This window comes from Pelodiscus sinensis, chromosome 3 (assembly GCF_049634645.1).
Source record: "Pelodiscus sinensis isolate JC-2024 chromosome 3, ASM4963464v1, whole genome shotgun sequence".
Taxonomy (NCBI): Eukaryota; Metazoa; Chordata; order Testudines; family Trionychidae; genus Pelodiscus; species Pelodiscus sinensis.
Window position 1 is genome coordinate 107,399,159 of NC_134713.1, and position 19,769 is coordinate 107,418,927.

A 19,769-nucleotide genomic window follows, 5' to 3' on the forward strand; every position below is an offset into this window, starting at 1 on the left:
TTTTTCTAATTAAATAAAAATCAGTGAATTCTAAAGATCATGAGATCTTATGGTTTTCCAAATCCTGTCTTAAATTAATAGTGTTTTCAATTGTGTTTTTAGCATCTGCATTTTGAATTAAAGCAAGACAGGCTGGGGAAAATAAAAAAAAATATAGAAAGAATATAACTTGCTTGTGCAAATCTTACTTAATTCAGAGAGGCCTTGATGTGTCCTATTTCATAACTGGTTAAGAGACAAACGTTTTTCCACTTGAAGTTCAGGGAACACCCTCCCCCCCACTTTACAAGAGCAATATTTCTGCCAGATATGAAAGCAGCTTCTAATCTGCTTTGACCTTGCTGAGAAATTCAAGTCCAAATGTAGTAACATAGAAGCTGACAGGTCAACAAAAAGAATTTGCAAGGGGAGGAGGCTCTTACCCCATATTCCTTCTCCCCTCCTCCCAGCTTGAACTCTTATCAAGGATTGCTTGACATGCAATGGTGGCTCATCTGGCATTAGAAATAATACCAGCTATATTAATTTTTTTTAAAAAGCAAGAATAAACCATGTGGAAGGCTTGTACTGGACTAATCAAGCATTTATCCCTGCTCTTAATGTACATTTTTTACATTTTACGAACATTTAAAAAATAAACTTCCCTTTTACATATGAAAAATTGCAATGTTGAACAGCATATTATTATTGTTGTGAATTAGCATTTATACTGAGCCTAGTTCTGTGGGTTGCTTTAACAATGAATGGATATTGCCCTAGTCTAAAGAGTCTATAACCAACATTCCTGCTCCTGCAAACACTTAAAGACTGGTTGTAGTAGTTAGTAATGTGACTAGTTCAGTGGGGTTTATTACTTGTTAAAATAGTTTCTCTAACAACCAGTTTAGGAACCAATAAAAAGTAGGAGTTTTATAATTAATAAAATGCAGCCTTGGGCAAAATTTTGGGCTGTAGAAATGTACATATAGCCTCTCTTCTGCTTCACTCCTAAAACATCTACACATATGCACATAGACAGAAATAATACAATACCAGAACTGGAAGAGATCAAGAGATCATCAAGTCCAGTCCCCTGTCCTCACGGCAGGACCAAGAACCATCTAGATCCTGGCTACTCAACCCACAGCCCATAGGCCACATGCGGTCCATGGCCCATTTGTTTGAATCTTGCAGTGTAGTTTGGGTTTACACAAGGCTCAATATGCAGCCCATGGGTAGGATTCTTTGAATATGGCCTCCACTGGGAACACGCTCCACAACGGTGAGGCAGGGTGAACACTGAAAGATGCAAGCAGACAGGCTGGCTGGAAGAGACGGGTACAGGGTGTTGGCCTTTCTAGCAACCAAGGAGGAGGTGCCAGGGCATTGTGGGAAGTGCTTTGTATTCATGCCCATCAGTGTCAAAGAAGCTATTTGCATGTATATGCAACCACACTTAAGTTGCAGTTCTTGGCATGTGCTGTATCATTGTGGCCTCCGGGGCTTCCAAAGTTAAGTAGCCTTGATCTAGATCATCCCTGACAGATGTCCTGTCTAACCTGCTCTTAAATATCTCCAGTGATGGAGATTCCACAACCTCCCTAGGCAATTTATTCCACAGTTTAATAAGGTTTAGGTTGTACATTAGGAAAAAACACCTTGACCGTTAGGAAACTTTTCCGAATGTCCAACCTAAACCTCCCTTATCTTTTCCAAACTGAACAATACCAATTCCTTCAGCCTTGCCTCATAGGTCATGTTCTCTAGACCTTTGATCATTCTTGTTGCTCTTTTCTGGACCTTCTCCAATTTCTTGACATCTTTCTTAAAATGTGCTGCCAATTACGGTTTTGAATCGGACGATGTACGGTTTTGAATCGGACAGTCTAGTATTTGCGCTTTCTGTTCGGGGAAACAAATAGAGAAAGTAAATATCGGGTATTTTCTAAATAAGATGTAATGTAGATTGTGATGTAATGTCAAGTGTGTCCAGTATTTTTGTTGACCCCATCTGTAAACCCTAGTGCCCAGAACTGGACCCTATACTCCAATTGAGGCCTAACCAGTGCAGAGTAGAGTGAAAGAATGACACACACAGCACAATGCACACACATACATTACATTGGCCCTGGAAACCAATTTTTAATTTACTTAACTGTTACACTGAATTCCAGACTTGAGTCAATAATAATAATTTTAAATGTCTGGCGGTTGCCTCTACTCTTTAAAAATTATAATGAAGCAACCCTTTTTACTTCTGAAGAAAAACATTTTGATCAGAGATCCAAGGCTGATAAGTACATGGTATAACTGGATGCCTTTTAATGCTCTACCAGTCATTTTGGAGGAAATGTGCTTTGCGCTAGTCTGGCATACAGTAATGTAGACTATTTCCTCATATTTTTTTAAACTCACTCCCTGTCTTTTCCTCACTCTGAAAAATGCTTTGTTGTTCTCAACCAGTTGCCCTACAGCTTGTATCCACTTCCCAGAATATTCATTTCAGGTACAGGAAATTCAGCTAGTCTGATTCTCAATATCCACCATATCATGAACTGAAGGAAAGTTGGAAAGTCTGGGCTCTGAAATTCAAAAATTACCAACTGCTTCTGCACTGAGTGCAGAGCTCTCCAACTCTCTCAGCCCCCAGGACTAGCTCCAAGGAGTCTGCATTACCAGAGGCTTTTAGTAGCCACAGACACAAGCCTTGGAACCCCAGTGGGATTCCACACTTGCAGACGCTTACAGTATTAACTTACCTGCTAAAGTTCTGTGGGCTTGGCGGAGTGATGACTTTCTGAAGAGCATCTGTATCTCATTTCCCTGCTGCATGCCTTCCTTTACCATTGACCCTGAATCCCACAGAGAACCTACTGAATCGCTTACATGGGGTCAGTTAAACAACACAATAGGGAGCTATTACCAACTGGATTCGCTGTTCTCCCGGAACACGTGCTAAGTGGCTCATCTCTTTCCCTCAGTGTCAATATGAAATTAGTCTACAGATTCAGTCCAGGACCACTGAGCCTTTCTAAGTGTAGTTCCAGGATGCCAGATAATGTCATCTGAAAACTGGCATACTGTCGAAGTGTTTACTAGATATGGCACATTTGTTCAAAGCAAACTTCCACTCAAGCCTGAAATTCAGCTTGCATTACTAATGTTTCTCTAAATTGCACACTTATAGTCAGAATAACTTATTCAGTAATAGATTTCTTGAGTATTTCAAGCTGAAAATTGTCTGATAGTTCATTGAGTCTAACAAAGAGATTATTTTCTCACCTTGTTCTCCAATTTTATTCCTTTTCAATCATGCCTTACATGGTCTTGGAGAGTGTTGGTTACAATTAGATCTTTTGTTTTTTCTTCAATTTCTTCCATTTACATATTTAAATTCTGCTTTTCAACATCGTTGTTCAATTGTATAATTTATATTTACACTAACTCTAAACATTTGTTTTTAGTTGTGTGGAAGAGCTGTATTCAAATCCTTCTATGTGAGTCTTCTGACACATGGTAAATTTGAATAGACTACAACGTGGATTGTATTTATTTCTCTGGTCTTCCACATTACAATATTTGATAATTCTTCCTTTCTCAGATGATACAATATTATGTTTGACCATTTTATTATACACTTCTCCTCCAGATTTTGTATATCATTCAAATTTCATTGTTTGCAAAACTGAGCATCTACTTCCTCACTTAAAAGTTTAAGTAATTCAGTTGTGTATAGTTTATTTCTGTTGGCACCTAAAGCAAGACTACCCCACTTAAAATCTGCTATGCCATATGTATAATCACAGATACCCCAGGTCTGAGATGATTAGGGTTATTCAAGGTGTTGGAACACAATGCAAAGATCCAAGGCCTTTTGTGGAAAATATAATACGTCCACTTTTGACAAGACAATCAGATCAATTTAAGATATTTTAAATATGAGTAGCACTAACTAACTTGTATGTAAACCTTGAATTATTTTTCAGTTTAAAGTAGGGGATGGTACTTCCTGTTTTGTTAGGGATAGGCAGATAGAAAAGTGTCCATGACATTTAGGATAAATTGTCCCAATTGAAATGTGGTAACAGACAATCTTTGGAGAAAGTAGGTCAAAGACATGTCAGGATTTGAGCATCATGTGGTGCTACCTGATTTTATGGAAAATTCACATTGACTCCAATGTGAGCCAAATCTGATCCATACTAAGAGATTCTACCATACAATAGTCTGTTTCTGCAACTTGGACATGTCTGACTAAGAATTACTTAAATGACTAAAGAACCTGTTATGTTCTGGCTTGTTACGTGAGCCATCCACAACATCATCCATGGAGAGAGATCTTCACCAACAGAAACAAGGGGAAAACTAAATATGCAATACAAGTTAAAATGCATACAAATCTGTTAAAAATCGTTAGATTTCAAAGTAAAAAATTACAAGTTAAGAAATGCCAGATTTCCAATAGTCCAGGCAATGTGAATGCAATTCTTTCACTTTTGGTTTGCCTAAGTCTGGGGAATGTCTCAGCATTTAGTGTAGCAGGTTATTGCATCTAAAACAGGCTTGAGCCTGCATCACTAAAATGAATGGGAGCTTTGCTGACTTCAGTGGCTAGGGGAACTCTCAATGGCCTGAGGGAGACCTTGCTGTCATAAGTGATGGGCTGCTGTGGCAATCAGGATGGAGAGCTCTGGGACAGCTGGGATAGAAAGTGGCAGTGGGTGGGGAATAGTGTCTGCCTGCTCTTCCACTTCCAGTGGCATTTGGGGACAGAGGGTGACCAACAGAAGCAGGCAGGGAAATAAGTTCTGCCAGTGATGTTACAGCTGTTGGTGTGTTCATAAGTGCTGCATTAACTGGATGTTGATTAACTAAGTCTAAGAACATTCCAACGGGTCTTTCTTCCCTCTCTAGCTTCTATGATCCCAAATTTGAAGAACAAAGTCTGTTTCCATTACTTTGCACCTGCAAGAATAATTTACACCTGCACAATTTTGATGACCAGCATTTCCAGATTAGAATTGTGGGGTGTTAGCACCAGGCACAATTTAAGAGAGAACCCAAAGAATGGGGTTTCCTGGCAAGAGGAGCAAGTAAAAAGTAGCTTAGAAAACAGTGATTAAATCACAGGAAAAGGCAGTCTGTATATTTTTTGTTAATAATTAAGGGCTCAGTTCTGCCCTCACTCATGTACTCATATGAACCTTACATATGAAGAAGTGGGTTGTGCCCACAAAAGCTCATGATACCATCTACATGTTTTATTAGTCTTTAAGGTGCTACAAGTCTATTTGTTGTGTTTTAAGTTTTTTCAGTTACAGACTAACTAGGCTACCCCTCTGATGCTTTAGTACAATAAGTGTCATTTATTTCTGAATTTTATTTCAAACCTGTGCATTAAAGAACTCAGATCAAGCCCAGTCCACACTATTAATATGTGCTATGTTCTGCAGTATCTAGTTGGAATATCTTAGTGCCTGACAGTTAAACAAAGCAGAGTTCTCCATCTCTTGTGTCAAAGGCTCTGGATTCTTTGCTATTAATTATGCGTGACAGACCTGGATCAGTTGGCTACCAAAGTCTAAGGCTGTGTCTACGCTGGCGCGTTCTTGCGCGAAAAAGGCCGCTCTTGCGCAAAAACATGCCACCTGTCTACACTGTCCGCGCGTTCTTACGCAAGTAAACTGACATTCTGTAGAAAATCAGGGCTTCTTGAGCAAGAACTCTGAAGCTTCCTCTCAGGAAGAAGCCCACTTGTGCAAGAGCTCTTTCAGAAGAGGCCAGTGTAAACAGGCAACATGAATTTCTTGCGCAAGAAGCCCCTATGGTTAAAATGGCCATCCGAGCTTTCTTGCGCAAGAGAGCGTCTACACTGCCATGGATGCTCTTGCGCAAAAGCACATGCGAGTGTAGACGCTCTCTCGTGGAAGACTTTTTGCACAAGAACTCTTCCGCAAAAGAGTTCTTGCGCAAGAAGCTGACAGTGTAGACATAGCCTAACAGATTTACTGACTACTGGGTGAATAATTCTGTTCCTTGAGTGAGCAGGGCAGAGGCTGTTGCAATGCAATTAAGTCACCCAGGCATCTGGGGCCAAGTTAAGAATTTGCTGCAATCAGCAGGCTAATCAGCACCTGTAGCCCATTAAGAACCTACTGGGGCTAGTTTAAAAAGCCTCCCTGCAGGATAGGCCAAGGATTGGGAGTGAAGGGGTTTACTAGGGAAGTGTGTGGTCAGATACCAGCAGAAAGGTCTGGGGAGGAGTTGGGTGGAGAAGTGGCCCAGGGAAAAGCTGCAGCTCTGGTGGTGGAGGAATTACTAACCTGCTGCTGCCATAAGGGTCCCTGGGCTGGAACATGCAGCAGGGGGTGGGCCTGGGTTCTCCCAAGCCTCCCTGCACCTTTGGGACTAAAGTGGGGCTCACCCTGAATTTATTTGATTGGCCAATGATGGGGATGGCCTAGTAAGCAGTGACTCTTGCCTCTAGTAAATGGCAGGAGGCTGTGGGGGGGGGGGGGCGGTTATAGCAACCCTCTGAGGCAAACACTATCTGCCTAGAAGTGCAGGAACTCTGGGGCCACACCAGGGCTTTTCCATATGTTACAAGGATTCAAGCATTCAGAGACATGAACATACTTCCTGATGCTCCTGTGTAGTTTATTCTGATTCATGTTATGAGGTGAGTTGTGAGTCCCAGAGTCGGATGTGTGCTGAAACATCTAGCTGTCTTCCACTTTCTCCTTGCTGATTTGTCATTGGAAGCAGTCTTCTGTCCTGTCAGCATGTTTCATTTAAGCTTCTGCAGTACACCTGATTCTACCAGCATGCCCTGTCCGACAGAGAAGTGACATCCTTCTCCATATCAACCATGGGGGTCCTCCAACTCCCACCACAGTTTCCTTGACCTGCAGTCTTGAAAGACAAGAAGGTGATGGTAAAAGATTGCATGAGCCCCAACTGTTTCAACAACAAAAGCTGCTGTAACTAAACCTGCAGTAAGCTGCCTTGCTACCATGAGAAGTGATTCTGGCTCCTGACATCACTATTAGGATGACTGAAGAGTGTACCCACCTAAAATCAGGAAGGTTAGTTTGAATAGAAAAAATGATTATAGTAAATTAAAACATGGAAACAAACAATTGATTGCGGAGGAGAGATTGTAGTTTCATTCCAAATAAATTGCCAAAAGTGTTCTTAGGCTATAGTTATAGGAATAAAAGAGCACTTTGTGTGACAGCAAGGCATACAATCATGAACTTTGGAAGAAAACTGAGTCACTGGCCCTGAATAGGAAAGTAGCAATGAAGAAAAAGATGTTGGCTCAAAAAGACATTTTAAGATCCAAATTCTGCGATCAGAACTCTAAAGCTAGACCCATGTAGAGCTCTATCATCTTCTGTGAAGTTGTGTGGGTTCAAGGCTTTGGCTCTATGGATCCAGTTGCATGTGTGCCTTTATTCATAAAGCAGATACTGCAGTGCACACTTTACTTCACAACAAAACTTTCATGAAGGTATGCATGTCTCATTCGGAACCACAGAATTCAAAGCAGAAATTTTAAATGCAGCCTTCCCCTCCTCCTTTCTCCCATTATTGAAGCTTAAAAATGACAGCTATTGCTTTAATATTTAAAAATTGGGTTTTCTTCAAAAATTCTAAATTCACTTTTGGACTAAGAGCAAGCTTAGAGGAACTGCAGCTGAAGAAGTAATTCTATGTGATAGAGGAATTTAGAACAAAATGGCTCTCTGCTGTAACAATATAATTCATGTTGTTATATGTTGGTCTCTTGCCATTCTGTGTATTATTTCAAATACAGAAAGATGATAGGATAGGATAAAGGGCTTGAAAATGTATATTACTCGTTCCATGTTCATTACTATGCATATGTTCCCCTTTTACTGTCGGGGAACCCCACCTCCACTTTCACAGAGCAGGAAGTGTTAGGCACAGGATTACAGGAGCCCAGGTCAGTTGGAAGTACAAGGCCTTGGGAATTTTGAGTTCTGGGAACTGAAACTCTCAGCAATTATCCTGTGAGTAAATTCAGAAGGAAACTGAGTCCTATCTGGCTTTTTTTCTTGAATGTAGGAGTATTAATTTTAATTCTGAAATGCTCTGGTATGAATTCAAATCCAACTTCAACACCATGACGTGACCACCTGGCTCCCAGTGCTGATGCTTCAGGACAGCTAGTAGAAGAAGGGTCGACTTCCACAGTTACATAATAGAATAAGTGCTTATTTCTTTTTCTAGAAGATGGTCACATCACAAAAGATTCAGAGTTAAGGTTGGTGAAGAGTTTTGTATGGACACACTTTTCAGGTGTTGGCCCCTTTAAAACTGGTGAAAAGAATGTCATCTCTTGAAGAGTTGAGGGTTCCAGTACAGTTGAGACAGCTGGATCAGGCTGGCAGCAGCCGCCTTGGAGCCAGGCCTCTGGGTTCCCAGATCCCATCATCCCTCAGGGTAAACCAGGCAGGAAGGGCAAGGCCTGGAGCAAATGTGCAGTGAAGAGTACTAGAACAGCAGCAAAGTGTTAGACCCTTCAGTGGAGGGAAGGCTGAGGAGACCACAGAAAAAGCAGCAACAGACATAGACAGATAGAGAAAGGAAGGCAGGGAGCACAGGTGAAGTAAAAATGTACTTTTTTTTTTCAAAATTATTAGCATTTGTGTAATACAAAGTTGCAATCTTGATAACTGCTAAGGTCTGGTCTCTGATCTGTCACTGAATCCTTGTGTGACTTGTGTAACTTTGAGGGGAATTAGCCTCTTTATGGCTGTTTCACCACCAGTAGAAATGTAAATAGTAGCTGTACAGCCCACAGAGTAGTTGTAAGGTTATTTGTAAAGTACTTTGAGCTCTTCAAAGTAAAGCACTGTAAGTTTACAAAGTATTGTTGTTATTATTGCTATTACTGTATATCTAAAAATATCCAGCTCCATGAGGATTCATTTACAAGTTATGCCTATTTTTTTAATCAATGGTAAATAAAGGAGAATTAACAGATGTTAATTCCAATGTTACTCATATTTTGAAAATGATATTGAGTATTAAGAAAAGCACTATCATAAGTGTTGCATACTTAATACTTAATTGTCTGACTTCAAATGAGAGAGCTGTCTTTAGCTGTTTTTCCTCATCAAATTGTCAAGATAGCAGACTCCTTTTTGTTCATTATATTTACGACATTTTTAAAGTAATCATTTAACAATTAGAATACATTACATTTGAGTTTCCCTTAATATCTGTTCCTGTTGCCATTTTTTTGTTGGCATGTACAAGTTAAAAACACTTGCATAAAAATGTTTTTAAAACAGTAAAATAAATCCTTGCTTTGTCAAATGAAACAGATTCTAAAGCCTTACATGGAAGGGCATGTAATAGCGATTGTGTAAGAAAACAGTAGCCGAAGTGCTATTATTTAATTATGCAGTAAAGCATCATTATTTTGACATACCTTGCATATGAAAGAAAACTCGCTTGTGTTCTGTTGAATCCAGATCTGCTTAAGAGATTTTTTTCCCCTTCAGAACACATGAACATAGTTGAGATTAGCTTAATAAAATGTCCTTGTCTTCCCCCACCCCCTTCAGGCCCTTCCCCTGTAAAACTAGGGCACACATTTCTGGTGGGCTAATTTATCTCAGAAAATTACTTAAAACATAGGGGCCCTGCTCTCCTCTACCCCAAAAACATCTTGTTCTTGGGGAAATGACAATCCAGTGTTAGTAACAGTCACTGTGGTACTAGTAATTAAGAAAAAAATTAGAAGTACACTTTAGAAGGTGTGGCAGATTTTGTCCACCTACATGGCACATTTCCCCACCAGTGTTGTTTTCCCTTGAACCACTGCTATTATCTATGATAAACAATCCAATATTGATTCCCTGCTGGTCAGAAAAAAGGTTCAGTTGGTGGCTCAGCACAATGGACTCCTGCTAACATATATACAAATGTGGAAATAAATATTGGTATGAAGTAAAAAGATTTTTAATTTGAAAACGGATGTTGATCACTTTGTAATGATGTAAAACAATTTTATTCTATTAAACCCAAATGAAGACTGATGTAGATGTTAATCATTAACTACTGAGTGTTGCAGAAAAAGTGACAGTTGCTCAAATTTTGCATATTTTGAATGGCTTAAAGAAAATATTGACTAATGAGCATGTTAACTCAGACCAGATTACTCATAAAAATAGCTTTAAAATGTACACCTTGTTTTTTGACTGGGGTTTAGCTGAAAAGAAAATTTATTAGTCTAAATATTTTATTCAGTGTGTTTAGTGTATCATTTATCTGAACTATGCTGTAAACTCTTTAGGGGAAGGACCTTGTTAAAATGTAGAATATACTTACACTATTTGATGACCTCTATTTATAGACCACAGTATTTGGCAGATTCCATCTGGTATATTTTAATAAGTATTGTTTCCCCTTTGATATTGATACTTTTTTTAAAGTACTGAAATAAAACATGCTGAAGTATTTAATATGCTGGTCTAGCTGCTGTGCCATGGGAAAGGAAGCTATGTGTGTATGTGTAGCAGCAGGCCAGAAAATCCCATGCCCCTTGTTTTGTTTGCTGCAGTTTAACCTGGCATAAATTAATACAAGAAAACCTCTTTGCAAAGGGAAAAGTTTTGTTTTTCCTGAAGTTGTCTAAAGGTTTGGGATGCTACTGGGAAGGGGGTAGGTTTAGAAGAGAAAATTAAAAAAAAACAAGTTAAAAATCACCTAGAAAAGTTAGATGCCTGCAAGTCACCAGGGCCTGATGAAATACCTCCTATCAGCTCCTTGAGTATTCTAGGATGCATCTGAGCCTCTAGCTATCATCTTTGCAAAATCATGGGAGACAGGAGAGATTCCAGAAGACTGGAAAAGGGCAAATATAGTGCCCATTTACAAAAAGGGAAATAAGAACAACCCAGGAAACTACAGACCAGTCAGTTTAACTTCTGTGCCAGGGAAGATAATGGAGCAAGTAATTAAGGAAATCATCTGTAAACACTTGGAAGGTGGCAAGGTGATAGGTAACAGCCAGCATGGATTTGTAAAGAACAAATCATGAAAAAACCAATCTGATAGCTTTCTTTGATAGGATAACGAGACTTGTGGATAAGGGAGAAGTGGTGGATGTGGTATACCTAGACTTCAGTAAGGCATTTGATACGGTCTCGCATTATATTATCAATAACTAGGCAAATACAACTTAGATGGGGCTACTATAAGGTGGGTGCATAACTGGCTGGATAACCGTACTCAGAGAGTAGTTATTAATGGTTCACAATCCTTCTGGAAAGGTATAACAAGTGGGGTTCCACAGGGGTCTGTTTTGGGATAGGCTCTGTTCAATATCTTCATCAACGATTTAGATATTGGCATAGAAAGTACACTTATTAAGTTTGCAGATGATATCAAGCTGGGAGGGGTTGCGACTGCTCTGGAGGATAGGGTCAGAATTCAAAACGATCTGGACAAATTGGAGAAATGGTCTGAGGTAAACAGGATGAAGTTTAATAAAGACAAATGTAAAGTGCTCCACTTAGGAAGCAACAATCAGTTGCACACATACAGAATGGGAAGCGACTGCCTAGTTCTAGGCAAAAAGGGATCTAGGGGTCACAGCGGACCACAAGCTGAATATGAGTCAGCAGTATGATGCTGTTGCAAAAAAGCAAGCATGATTCTGGGATGCATTAACAGGTGTGTTGTGAGCAAGACACGAGAAGTCATTCTTCTGCTCTACTCTGCGCTGGTTAGGCCTCAGTTGGAATACTGTGTCCAGTTCTGGGCACACCGCATTTCAAGAAGGATGTGGAGAAATTGGAGAGGGTCCAGAAAAGAGCAACGAGAATGAGATTAAAGGTCTAGAGAACATGACCAATGAAGAAAGGCTGAAAGAATTGGGTTTGTTTAGTTTGGAAAAGAGACGATTGAGGGGGGACGTGATACCTGAAAACTGCTATCTAAAAGGGTGTCATAAGGAGGAGGAAGAAAACTTGTTCATCTTGGCCTCTGAGGACAGAACAAGAAGCAATGGGCTTAAACTGCAGCAAGGGAGGTTTAGGTTGGACATTAGGAAAAAGTTCCTAACTGTCAGGGTAGTTAAACACTGGAATAAATTGCCCAGGGAGGTTGTAGAATCCCTATCTCTGAAGATATTTAAGAGTAGGTTAGATAAATGCCTATCAGGGATGGTCTAGATAGTATTTGGTCCTGCCATGAGGGCAAGGGACTGGACTCGATGATCTCTCGAGGTCCCTTCCAGTCCTAGTATTCCATGATTCTATGCTGCTTTGTTGGATTTCTCACTAGCTTTCAATGAAGCAGCAATTTGTCAACAAGCTATCTGGAGAAATTTTACTTAAGTACACTTCTCTTTCCCCCCTTACCCCCCCATTCAGAAGCTCAGCAAAGTCAAGCAGTAAAAAAATCACTTTATTTCATTGAAAAAAAAAATCTTAAAACCATAGTATAAAAAATTAGCAAATCAGGGCTTCCTTTTAAGTGGATTACCTTTCTGTTTATACTGCTTTATTCTACATAAAAGCTGACCCACATGGGTAGAGCCCTGCAAACACAGGAGCCCCTCTGACTTCAATGGGGCACCATGAGGCTATAAAGAACTGCCTATGTAGATCAGCATACAGAATCCGAGGTTAACCTACTGTAATTCCTCCATTTGATAGTCAGTGCTTAAGTTATGTAACGAAACTTCCAAATGAGGATGTATAAACAGTGGATTAATTGCTGTCCCAATAACTATTAAGTCACTCTGACATTTTTAAAATCAGCAGATGTTTGGAACTCCTGACCAAACATCCATCTCTCTTTTAGAATAATGACTGCAGCACGGTCATCTTTACATAAGAAACTGATTAGTCTGCACTGAAGTCACTAGTTTCCATTGCTGTTCCACTACCACAGCTTTCCCCTGCTCTCCACTTTTCTAATGTGAATAGCTTGGTTCAAGTTAAATGCAACTTTCCCGTGGTAATGGTATACTGCTAATTAGATGCAAAGATCATGACCCTATGTCTTACTGAAATATTATGAATGTGGCATTCTTTCCTCCCTCCAATGTTTGCAGCTTATTTCAAATCATGAATAAAGTTTTCATACAGATGAAAGGTTTGTTTCCTTTGAAGTTTGCCGTCCAATCACCTAGTACTTATTTACAGTAATATAAATAATTCCTAGAAGCCCCAGTCATGAACTAAGATCCTATTGCACTAGGGTCATCTCTACATATACCAACTGACATGTACGTATATAGTGCTCTTTCCCAAAGAGCTACTAAAATAGGTACTGAACACTGCACTGAGATCACACCACAGTACTTGCCACTGAAATGAGGTGGAACACAGCAACCATGCTGTACTAAAAGTACAATGTTCCATCACTGTCTGTGGAAAAGTATGTTTTAAGTTGAAAATGAACGAGCATTTCAGAAAAATGTATAAATACTCTTAAGTGGAATTGAGTCAACAGATCTCAAGTAACAGTTTCTATATTATGAAAAGTACCTGGGAATCTTTTATAGTTCCATATGAACAAGATCCCTTGGCACCTAAGGATACATTTACCCAGCAGGGCAAAAATCAAATTAAGCTATGCAAGTTCAGCTACGTCAATTGCATAGCTGAAGTCGAAATAGCTTAATTTGGCTTTTGGTGTGGTCCACACAGCAGAAAGTCAAAAGAAGAACACTCTTGTTTTGACTTCCCTTACTTCTCATGAAATGAGGTTGCCAGGAGTTTGAAATAAAAGCTTGTAGTATAGACACACACGATGTTATTTTGGAATAACATAGTTATTCTAATAATGCTGCTGTATAAACATGCCCTTAGAGATTAACCTACTGTATGTAGAATCATGAGTTCTTGTGGGTAAAACCCACTGCATCCGAGGAATTAGTCATGACTCTACATATTTTGATTAGGCTACAAGGTGCTACAGGACCATTTCATTTTTAAAGTTACAGACTTGAATAGCTACTTTGCTGAGATTTTAAAAAAAAATATCTCTGGGGTCTACGTGAAGTCCCATCTGAAAGCCACCCCTACCAACATATCTTCAGTGGTGTCTGCTGAGCTAACAGTGCAACTATATGCTGTATCTTTCAGTACTTATATTTTCGGTGGTAGTCGCTTAACTATTTAATGGGCTTAGTTCAGGATTGTAAAGCCTCTGGGCTGGAAGCTATCAGTCTTGAAATGTGATTGCATATAACCTGGCTCAATGGGGCCCTGATTATGGATGGGTATATTGCAACATCTGATAGGATTACAATTTCTTCATGCCTCAGTGCCTCATGATCGTCTTCCACAAATTCAGTACCCTAGGACCGATGCCCCCAAGAGGGCAGGTACCTTTTCTTTACCTTGCCGTTGCTGGAGGGGAAAATGAGAGAGGCTTACTCAGCAAGAATGACGAATGGCGCAGCTCTGGGCTTGTGTAGCTGAGAGCCAAGGTCAGCCTCTTTGCTTCTGGGCTCAGGGATGGAAGGCAGGCCCAGAAGCCCCATGCCCTGGGGGAATCTTTCAAATCCCCCCCCCCCCCCCACACACACACACACTCTTCACCAGTCACTAAGCCATGGCTCGGGAGCCCTGGCTAACCTGGGCGGTGGGGGGCAGGGCTTGGGCACGCCTGGGTCTTTCTTGTCCTCCGTATCAGGCAGAGTGGATGCTGCAAGGCGTGTCCGGGGCTCTGCTCATGTGATGGAGCCAGCGGGAGAGGCGGGCGGGCGGGGGGACAGGGAGGAGGTGATTTTTTTAAAGGAGTTGGCAGGAAGCTGGGCTGGCTCCCTCATTCGCAGCCTGGGCTCACCCTGAGCAGGAGCGGCCGGACCCGCCGGCTTAGCGCAGCTGGGCGGGCTCCCCCGGGCCGAGCGGACAGAAGCGGGGAGGCGGCAGCATGGGCGCGGGCAGCTCGGCGGAGCAGCGGGAGCCGCAGGACGCGGCCACTGCAGCGGCGGAGTCCGAGCCCGCCAGCCCGGAGGCGGCGGCGGCGGCGCCGCTGGAGCAGCCCGAGGAGCCCGCCAAGGTACCAGCCTGCTGTGTGCTGGGGGGGAGGGGGCGCCCCCCCTTACTCCCGCCCCGCCAAACTTCCCTCAACACCTGCCTCGTGGCCAGCGGGCACCTGCCCTCCCCGCGCCTGGGGGGCTTAGGGCGCGGCGCTTTGCCCGCAGCTCTGGCCCGGCCCGGAGGGAGCTGCGCAAACAGCGGCCGCAGTCGCCCCCTCCCCGCCCCGGCTGCTCCGCGCCGCCTGCGGGTGCTGAGCCTGAGCCCAGCGCCGCGTCTGCTGCTCAGCTCGGGCGGGTCCCCCCTTGCCCTGCCCCGGCGAGCGGCTCGCTCACCTTCGGGGCGAGCTACGTGCCGCTGTGGCTGGCTCCGCGGAGGGGGGGGGGGGCACAGTCCAGCCCGGCTCATCCCCTGCGTCTGCGTCTGCGTGTGCTTGTCTGGGGAGACCCCACCCAGGGCTCTGGCCTGACTGCGGTGCGCTCCTGCAGTAGCGCGCGGTGGTACCCTGCGCTCCTGCCACTGCTCCTCTCTGCAGTCTCCGCCTTCCCGCGACATGCAGGTGGGAGGTGCCTGCCCCTGGGCTGTGCGAAGGAAAGCCAGTAAATCTGGGGCTTTTCCAGTGGCGCGGTCTCTCCTGCGGTAACAAGTTGCTCAAACTCGACAGCGGCCCTCTCCGTCCCCTCCCTCCACGTTATGGCAGCGTCTGTGCTGAATAAACACTCCACTGGAGTCGCATGCCTTTGTCATACGTGTGTGCAACATGTACCATTGTTAAAGGAAAAGCAGAGTTGGCAATAGTAGTCCAAAACGGTAGTTTCCATAACCAGAATGTATTCTCGTAGGAAAAGGTATTAATTAGCTATGGATGAACCCACACAGATGAGAATTTAAGTCTCCTAATAGATGTGTTGGTGAATTGCAATTCATTATTTTAATATGGCAAGTTTCAGAGGGGTAACCCTGTTCGTCTGTTTCAGCAAAAACGAGTCCTGTGGCACCTTAAAAACTAGCAAATGTATTAGGGTTTGCTGTTGACAATGAATTAAGAAGAAAGCATTTTCTCCTGCTGAAACGTTCTTGGTTGGGAGGGTGATGGGGTTAGAAGGAAATTATGTGCATTGAGGATGTTTTCAGAACATTAGCTTCATTTTCAAATTGTTCTATAGAACAGAGGGGAAACAGTACATTTTTATGCAGAATTTGTCCAGTTTTTCAGGTTTTTCAGAGCTGAGGTCGTTAATATCTAAGCAATCAAAAAGTCTTTTAATCTAATGTGTGGGTGTAAAAGCTTGAGAACTCGTTGTGACTTGGTTTCCTTGACCTTGTGATTCTAAGTTTCAGCTACAATTTTCCATAGTTCTTGGCCTCTAGTAGATCTTGTTTGCATGTTTTGACATACAATTGAGCACATTAAACAAACTATATAATAGCTTTAAAATCAATGTTGATAAGATTGCACTGTTTAGCAGATGTAGTTTGGTATTCAAAAGACAAAATTTTTCAGCAGGCATAACGATTGTCGTGAAACTTTTTGATAGATATTAATGGCAGCAATCGTAAAACATCTGAAATATCTGACAAAGGTGATTTAAGGCATTACTTTACTCTGAGAAGAAGAAAATCCTGAGGTTGAACCTAGTGCCTTTTCAAATTATGTAAAAAATATGTTTTACAGTCAACATAATGTTACTTGCTAAGAAGGGACATACAATTCATAATAATACGAATTCAGTCATATGAATCCAATAAGCAGAATAAAGAAATGGTAGATTCATTGGTAATTTAGGAAATACTCTTTTTGAGGAGGGGTATATTTATTTAAAGATCTGTTTATTTTTTTCCAGAAGAAAAAAATCTCTCTAATTAACAGAATTAATCATGTCATCTAGAAAAAGCTAATCTTTTATACATTTTACTATTGTTATTCAAAACAGTTTTGCTGTATTAGTAATTGTTTAATCTCTGTAGAATATTATTTTTGCATCTAAATCAGAGGTGGGGAACCTTTTTTGAGGCCACTGATTCATAGAAAAATCAGATAGGGGCCGCATACAAGTGAGAAGTGGAAAAAACCTCTCACTGTGGCCCCCGAATGAGGAGAAAGACACTCCCCACATTCCCCTGACACACCAGAGCCTAAGGGGGCCCAGTTTACTAGATTTTGTGTGCTCCAGTGCCATGGGGAAGTAGCGGGAGGGGGACTGGATCACCAGTGCAAGCTCCTCAGTGTTGGGGGGCGGGGGTGACCTGAGCCTCAGGGGCCAGATCCAGGCAAGACAAGGGTCGCATCCAGCTCCCAGGCCGGAGGGTCCCCACCCCAGTCTAAATTAAGAGCATTTCATTGCTTTGTTTTCCGTAGTCTGATGAAGATTTTTTTTCATGAGGTTTAGTTTTGTTCCCTTTTGTAACCTCACTCTACTAAAAATCTCAACCATAACATTTTGTGCTGTTATTACAGTATAATAGTGTACACTTGCATGTTAGAATACTATAGAAATGTAGTAGTATACAAGTGCACAATGCATTTTTCTCGTACTCATTCCTTTCAATCCTTTCAAATTGAGACATTACCAGACCTTTATGCCTGTATTTCCTTTTGATTACAACCTGTTTTACTATTTAAACATTCAAAACTACTAGAGAGCTAATTTGTTTACTGAAGAGCTGCTAATGTGATCACTTTTAAAGAAATGATCTTTTTGTGTGTATTTTTATTGAACCACACATCAAAATTCTTCCTTTCGCACACTGCTTTGAAAACTAATCCAGAATGAGAGAGACTTGGCAGGTCAATTACAGGGCAAAGCCACTTGGACAGTCAAGTCTGAGATCCTGGTTATGGCCCAAAATTATTTCAAAATCTTGACATAGGTTTTATTATAGTTCTTCCAACATTTAAAATGACCCAGAACATTAAGTCATAGTTTCTCAGAATGTAGTCTGGTCTGGTCTAGATCAACATATCTTGTTCACTTCTAGAGAGTGCCACATTCATATTTGGGGTTGGGTGTATTGTTGCAGGCATCACACGGTATCAGTTTTCACAATCTGTTAACACAATAATCTTCAGTAGTACACTTCAGACAGAACGTAAGAATACAAAGCCATTATATTGTTTTCAAATGTTAGAATTATAATTGAAGAATTAATAATTAATGCAAATATACCCACTCAGGTCTTCAGTATGACTTGTCTGTTCGAGTAAGTAGTAACATGATAGTGGATGCACTCGTCAGCTGCACCAACATATATTTATTTTGTGCCCTTACTATATCTAAGGTTTGCATATATTTGTGGATGAATATAGGAATCTATGCTTTCAGTTAGTGGGAAGCTGGCAATCTTGAAGTATTTGAAATGTAACTATAAAATATGAATCTGCCAAAGTCAGTAGTTCCATTGTTTCTGTGTTTATTTGATAGGGTACATCTGCAGGATACTATAAAGTTATAGTTGCAAAATGCTTGACAGCACAGTTAATCAAAAACAAGACTTGTTATTGTCTGTAGCATCCAAAATGTTTCAACTATGACTACATATTAGCCTATAGATGTATCAAATACACTACACTACCCTCCACAATGCAATGCCATCCACAGCCTCAGAAACAACTCTGACATCATAATCAAAGAGGCTGACAAAGGAGGTGCTGTTGTCATCATGAATAGGTCCGACTACCAAAAGGAGGCTGCCAGACAACTCTCCAATACCACAATTCTACAGGCTACTTTCCTCAGATCTCACTGTGGAATACACTAAGAAACTGTACCATCTGCTCAGGACACTCCCTACACAAGCACAGGAACAAATCTACACAAACACACCCCTAGAGCCCTGACCAGAGTTATTCTGTCTTCTACCCAAGATCCATAAACCTGGAAATCCTGGACGCCCCATCATCTCGGGCATTGGCACTCTCACTGCAGGACTGTCTGGATATGTGGACCCTCTACTCAGACTCTACGCCACCAGCACTCCTAGCTATCTCCGAGACACCATTGACTTCCTGAGAAAATTACAATGCATTGGTGATCTTCCAGAAAACACCATCCTAGCCGCCATGGATGTAGAGGCTCTCTATACCAACATCCCACACACAGATGGAATACAAGCTGCAAGAACAGTATCCCTAATGATGCCACGGCACAACTGGTGGCTGAGCTATGTTACTTTATCCTCACACACAACTATTTCAGATTTGGGGACAATTTATACCTTCAAACCAGTGGCACCACGATGGGCACCCGCATGGCCCCACAATATGTGAACATTTTTATGGCCGACCTGGAACAACACTTCCTCAGCTCTTGTCCACTAGCACCCCTTCGCTACTTATGCTATAGTGATGACATCTTCATCATATGGACCCACAGGAAGGAGGCTCTGGAAGAATTTCACTGAAATTTCAACAATTTCTACCCCACCATCAACCTCAGCCTGGACCAGTCTACACAAGAGATCCACTTTCTGGACACTACAGTGCAAATTAAGTGATGGTCACCTAAACACCACCCTATACCAAAAACCTACAGATCACTATGCCTACCTACATGCCTCCAGCTTCCATCCCGGATGTACCACACAATCCATCGTTTGCAGCCAAGCACTAAGGTATAACTGCATTTGCTCCAACCCTTCAGACAGAGACAAACACCTACAAGATCTACACCATGCATTCTTGAAACTACAATATCCACCTGAGGATACAATATCCACCCGAGGAAGTGAGGAAACAGAGCCAGACGTGAACCCAGA

General features: G+C 41.7%; 1 protein-coding gene and 1 long non-coding RNA gene across 4 annotated transcripts in view; one reads left to right on the top strand and one right to left on the bottom strand.

The window, feature by feature from the left end:
• Positions 1 to 5,997: 5,997 nt before the first annotated feature.
• Positions 5,998 to 15,689, bottom strand: LOC112544474 (uncharacterized). Its single transcript, XR_012902724.1, has 3 exons — positions 15,350 to 15,689; positions 9,443 to 9,509; positions 5,998 to 6,891 (listed from the first exon to the last, which is right to left on the bottom strand). It is a non-coding gene; the product is annotated as an uncharacterized LOC112544474 (long non-coding RNA).
• Positions 8,454 to 19,769, top strand: part of AKAP12 (A-kinase anchoring protein 12) — a 129,761-nt gene continuing 118,445 nt past the window's right edge. For 2 of the 3 annotated variants that reach the window (XM_075924435.1, XM_075924436.1), the window contains exon 1: positions 14,797 to 15,036. In XM_075924435.1, the coding sequence (XP_075780550.1) occupies positions 14,908 to 15,036 (129 nt within the window). In that variant the 5' untranslated portion in view covers positions 14,797 to 14,907. Of the gene's footprint in view, positions 8,610 to 14,796; positions 15,037 to 19,769 lie in introns of those variants that run through there. The other variant, XM_075924439.1, reaches the window with a different exon arrangement.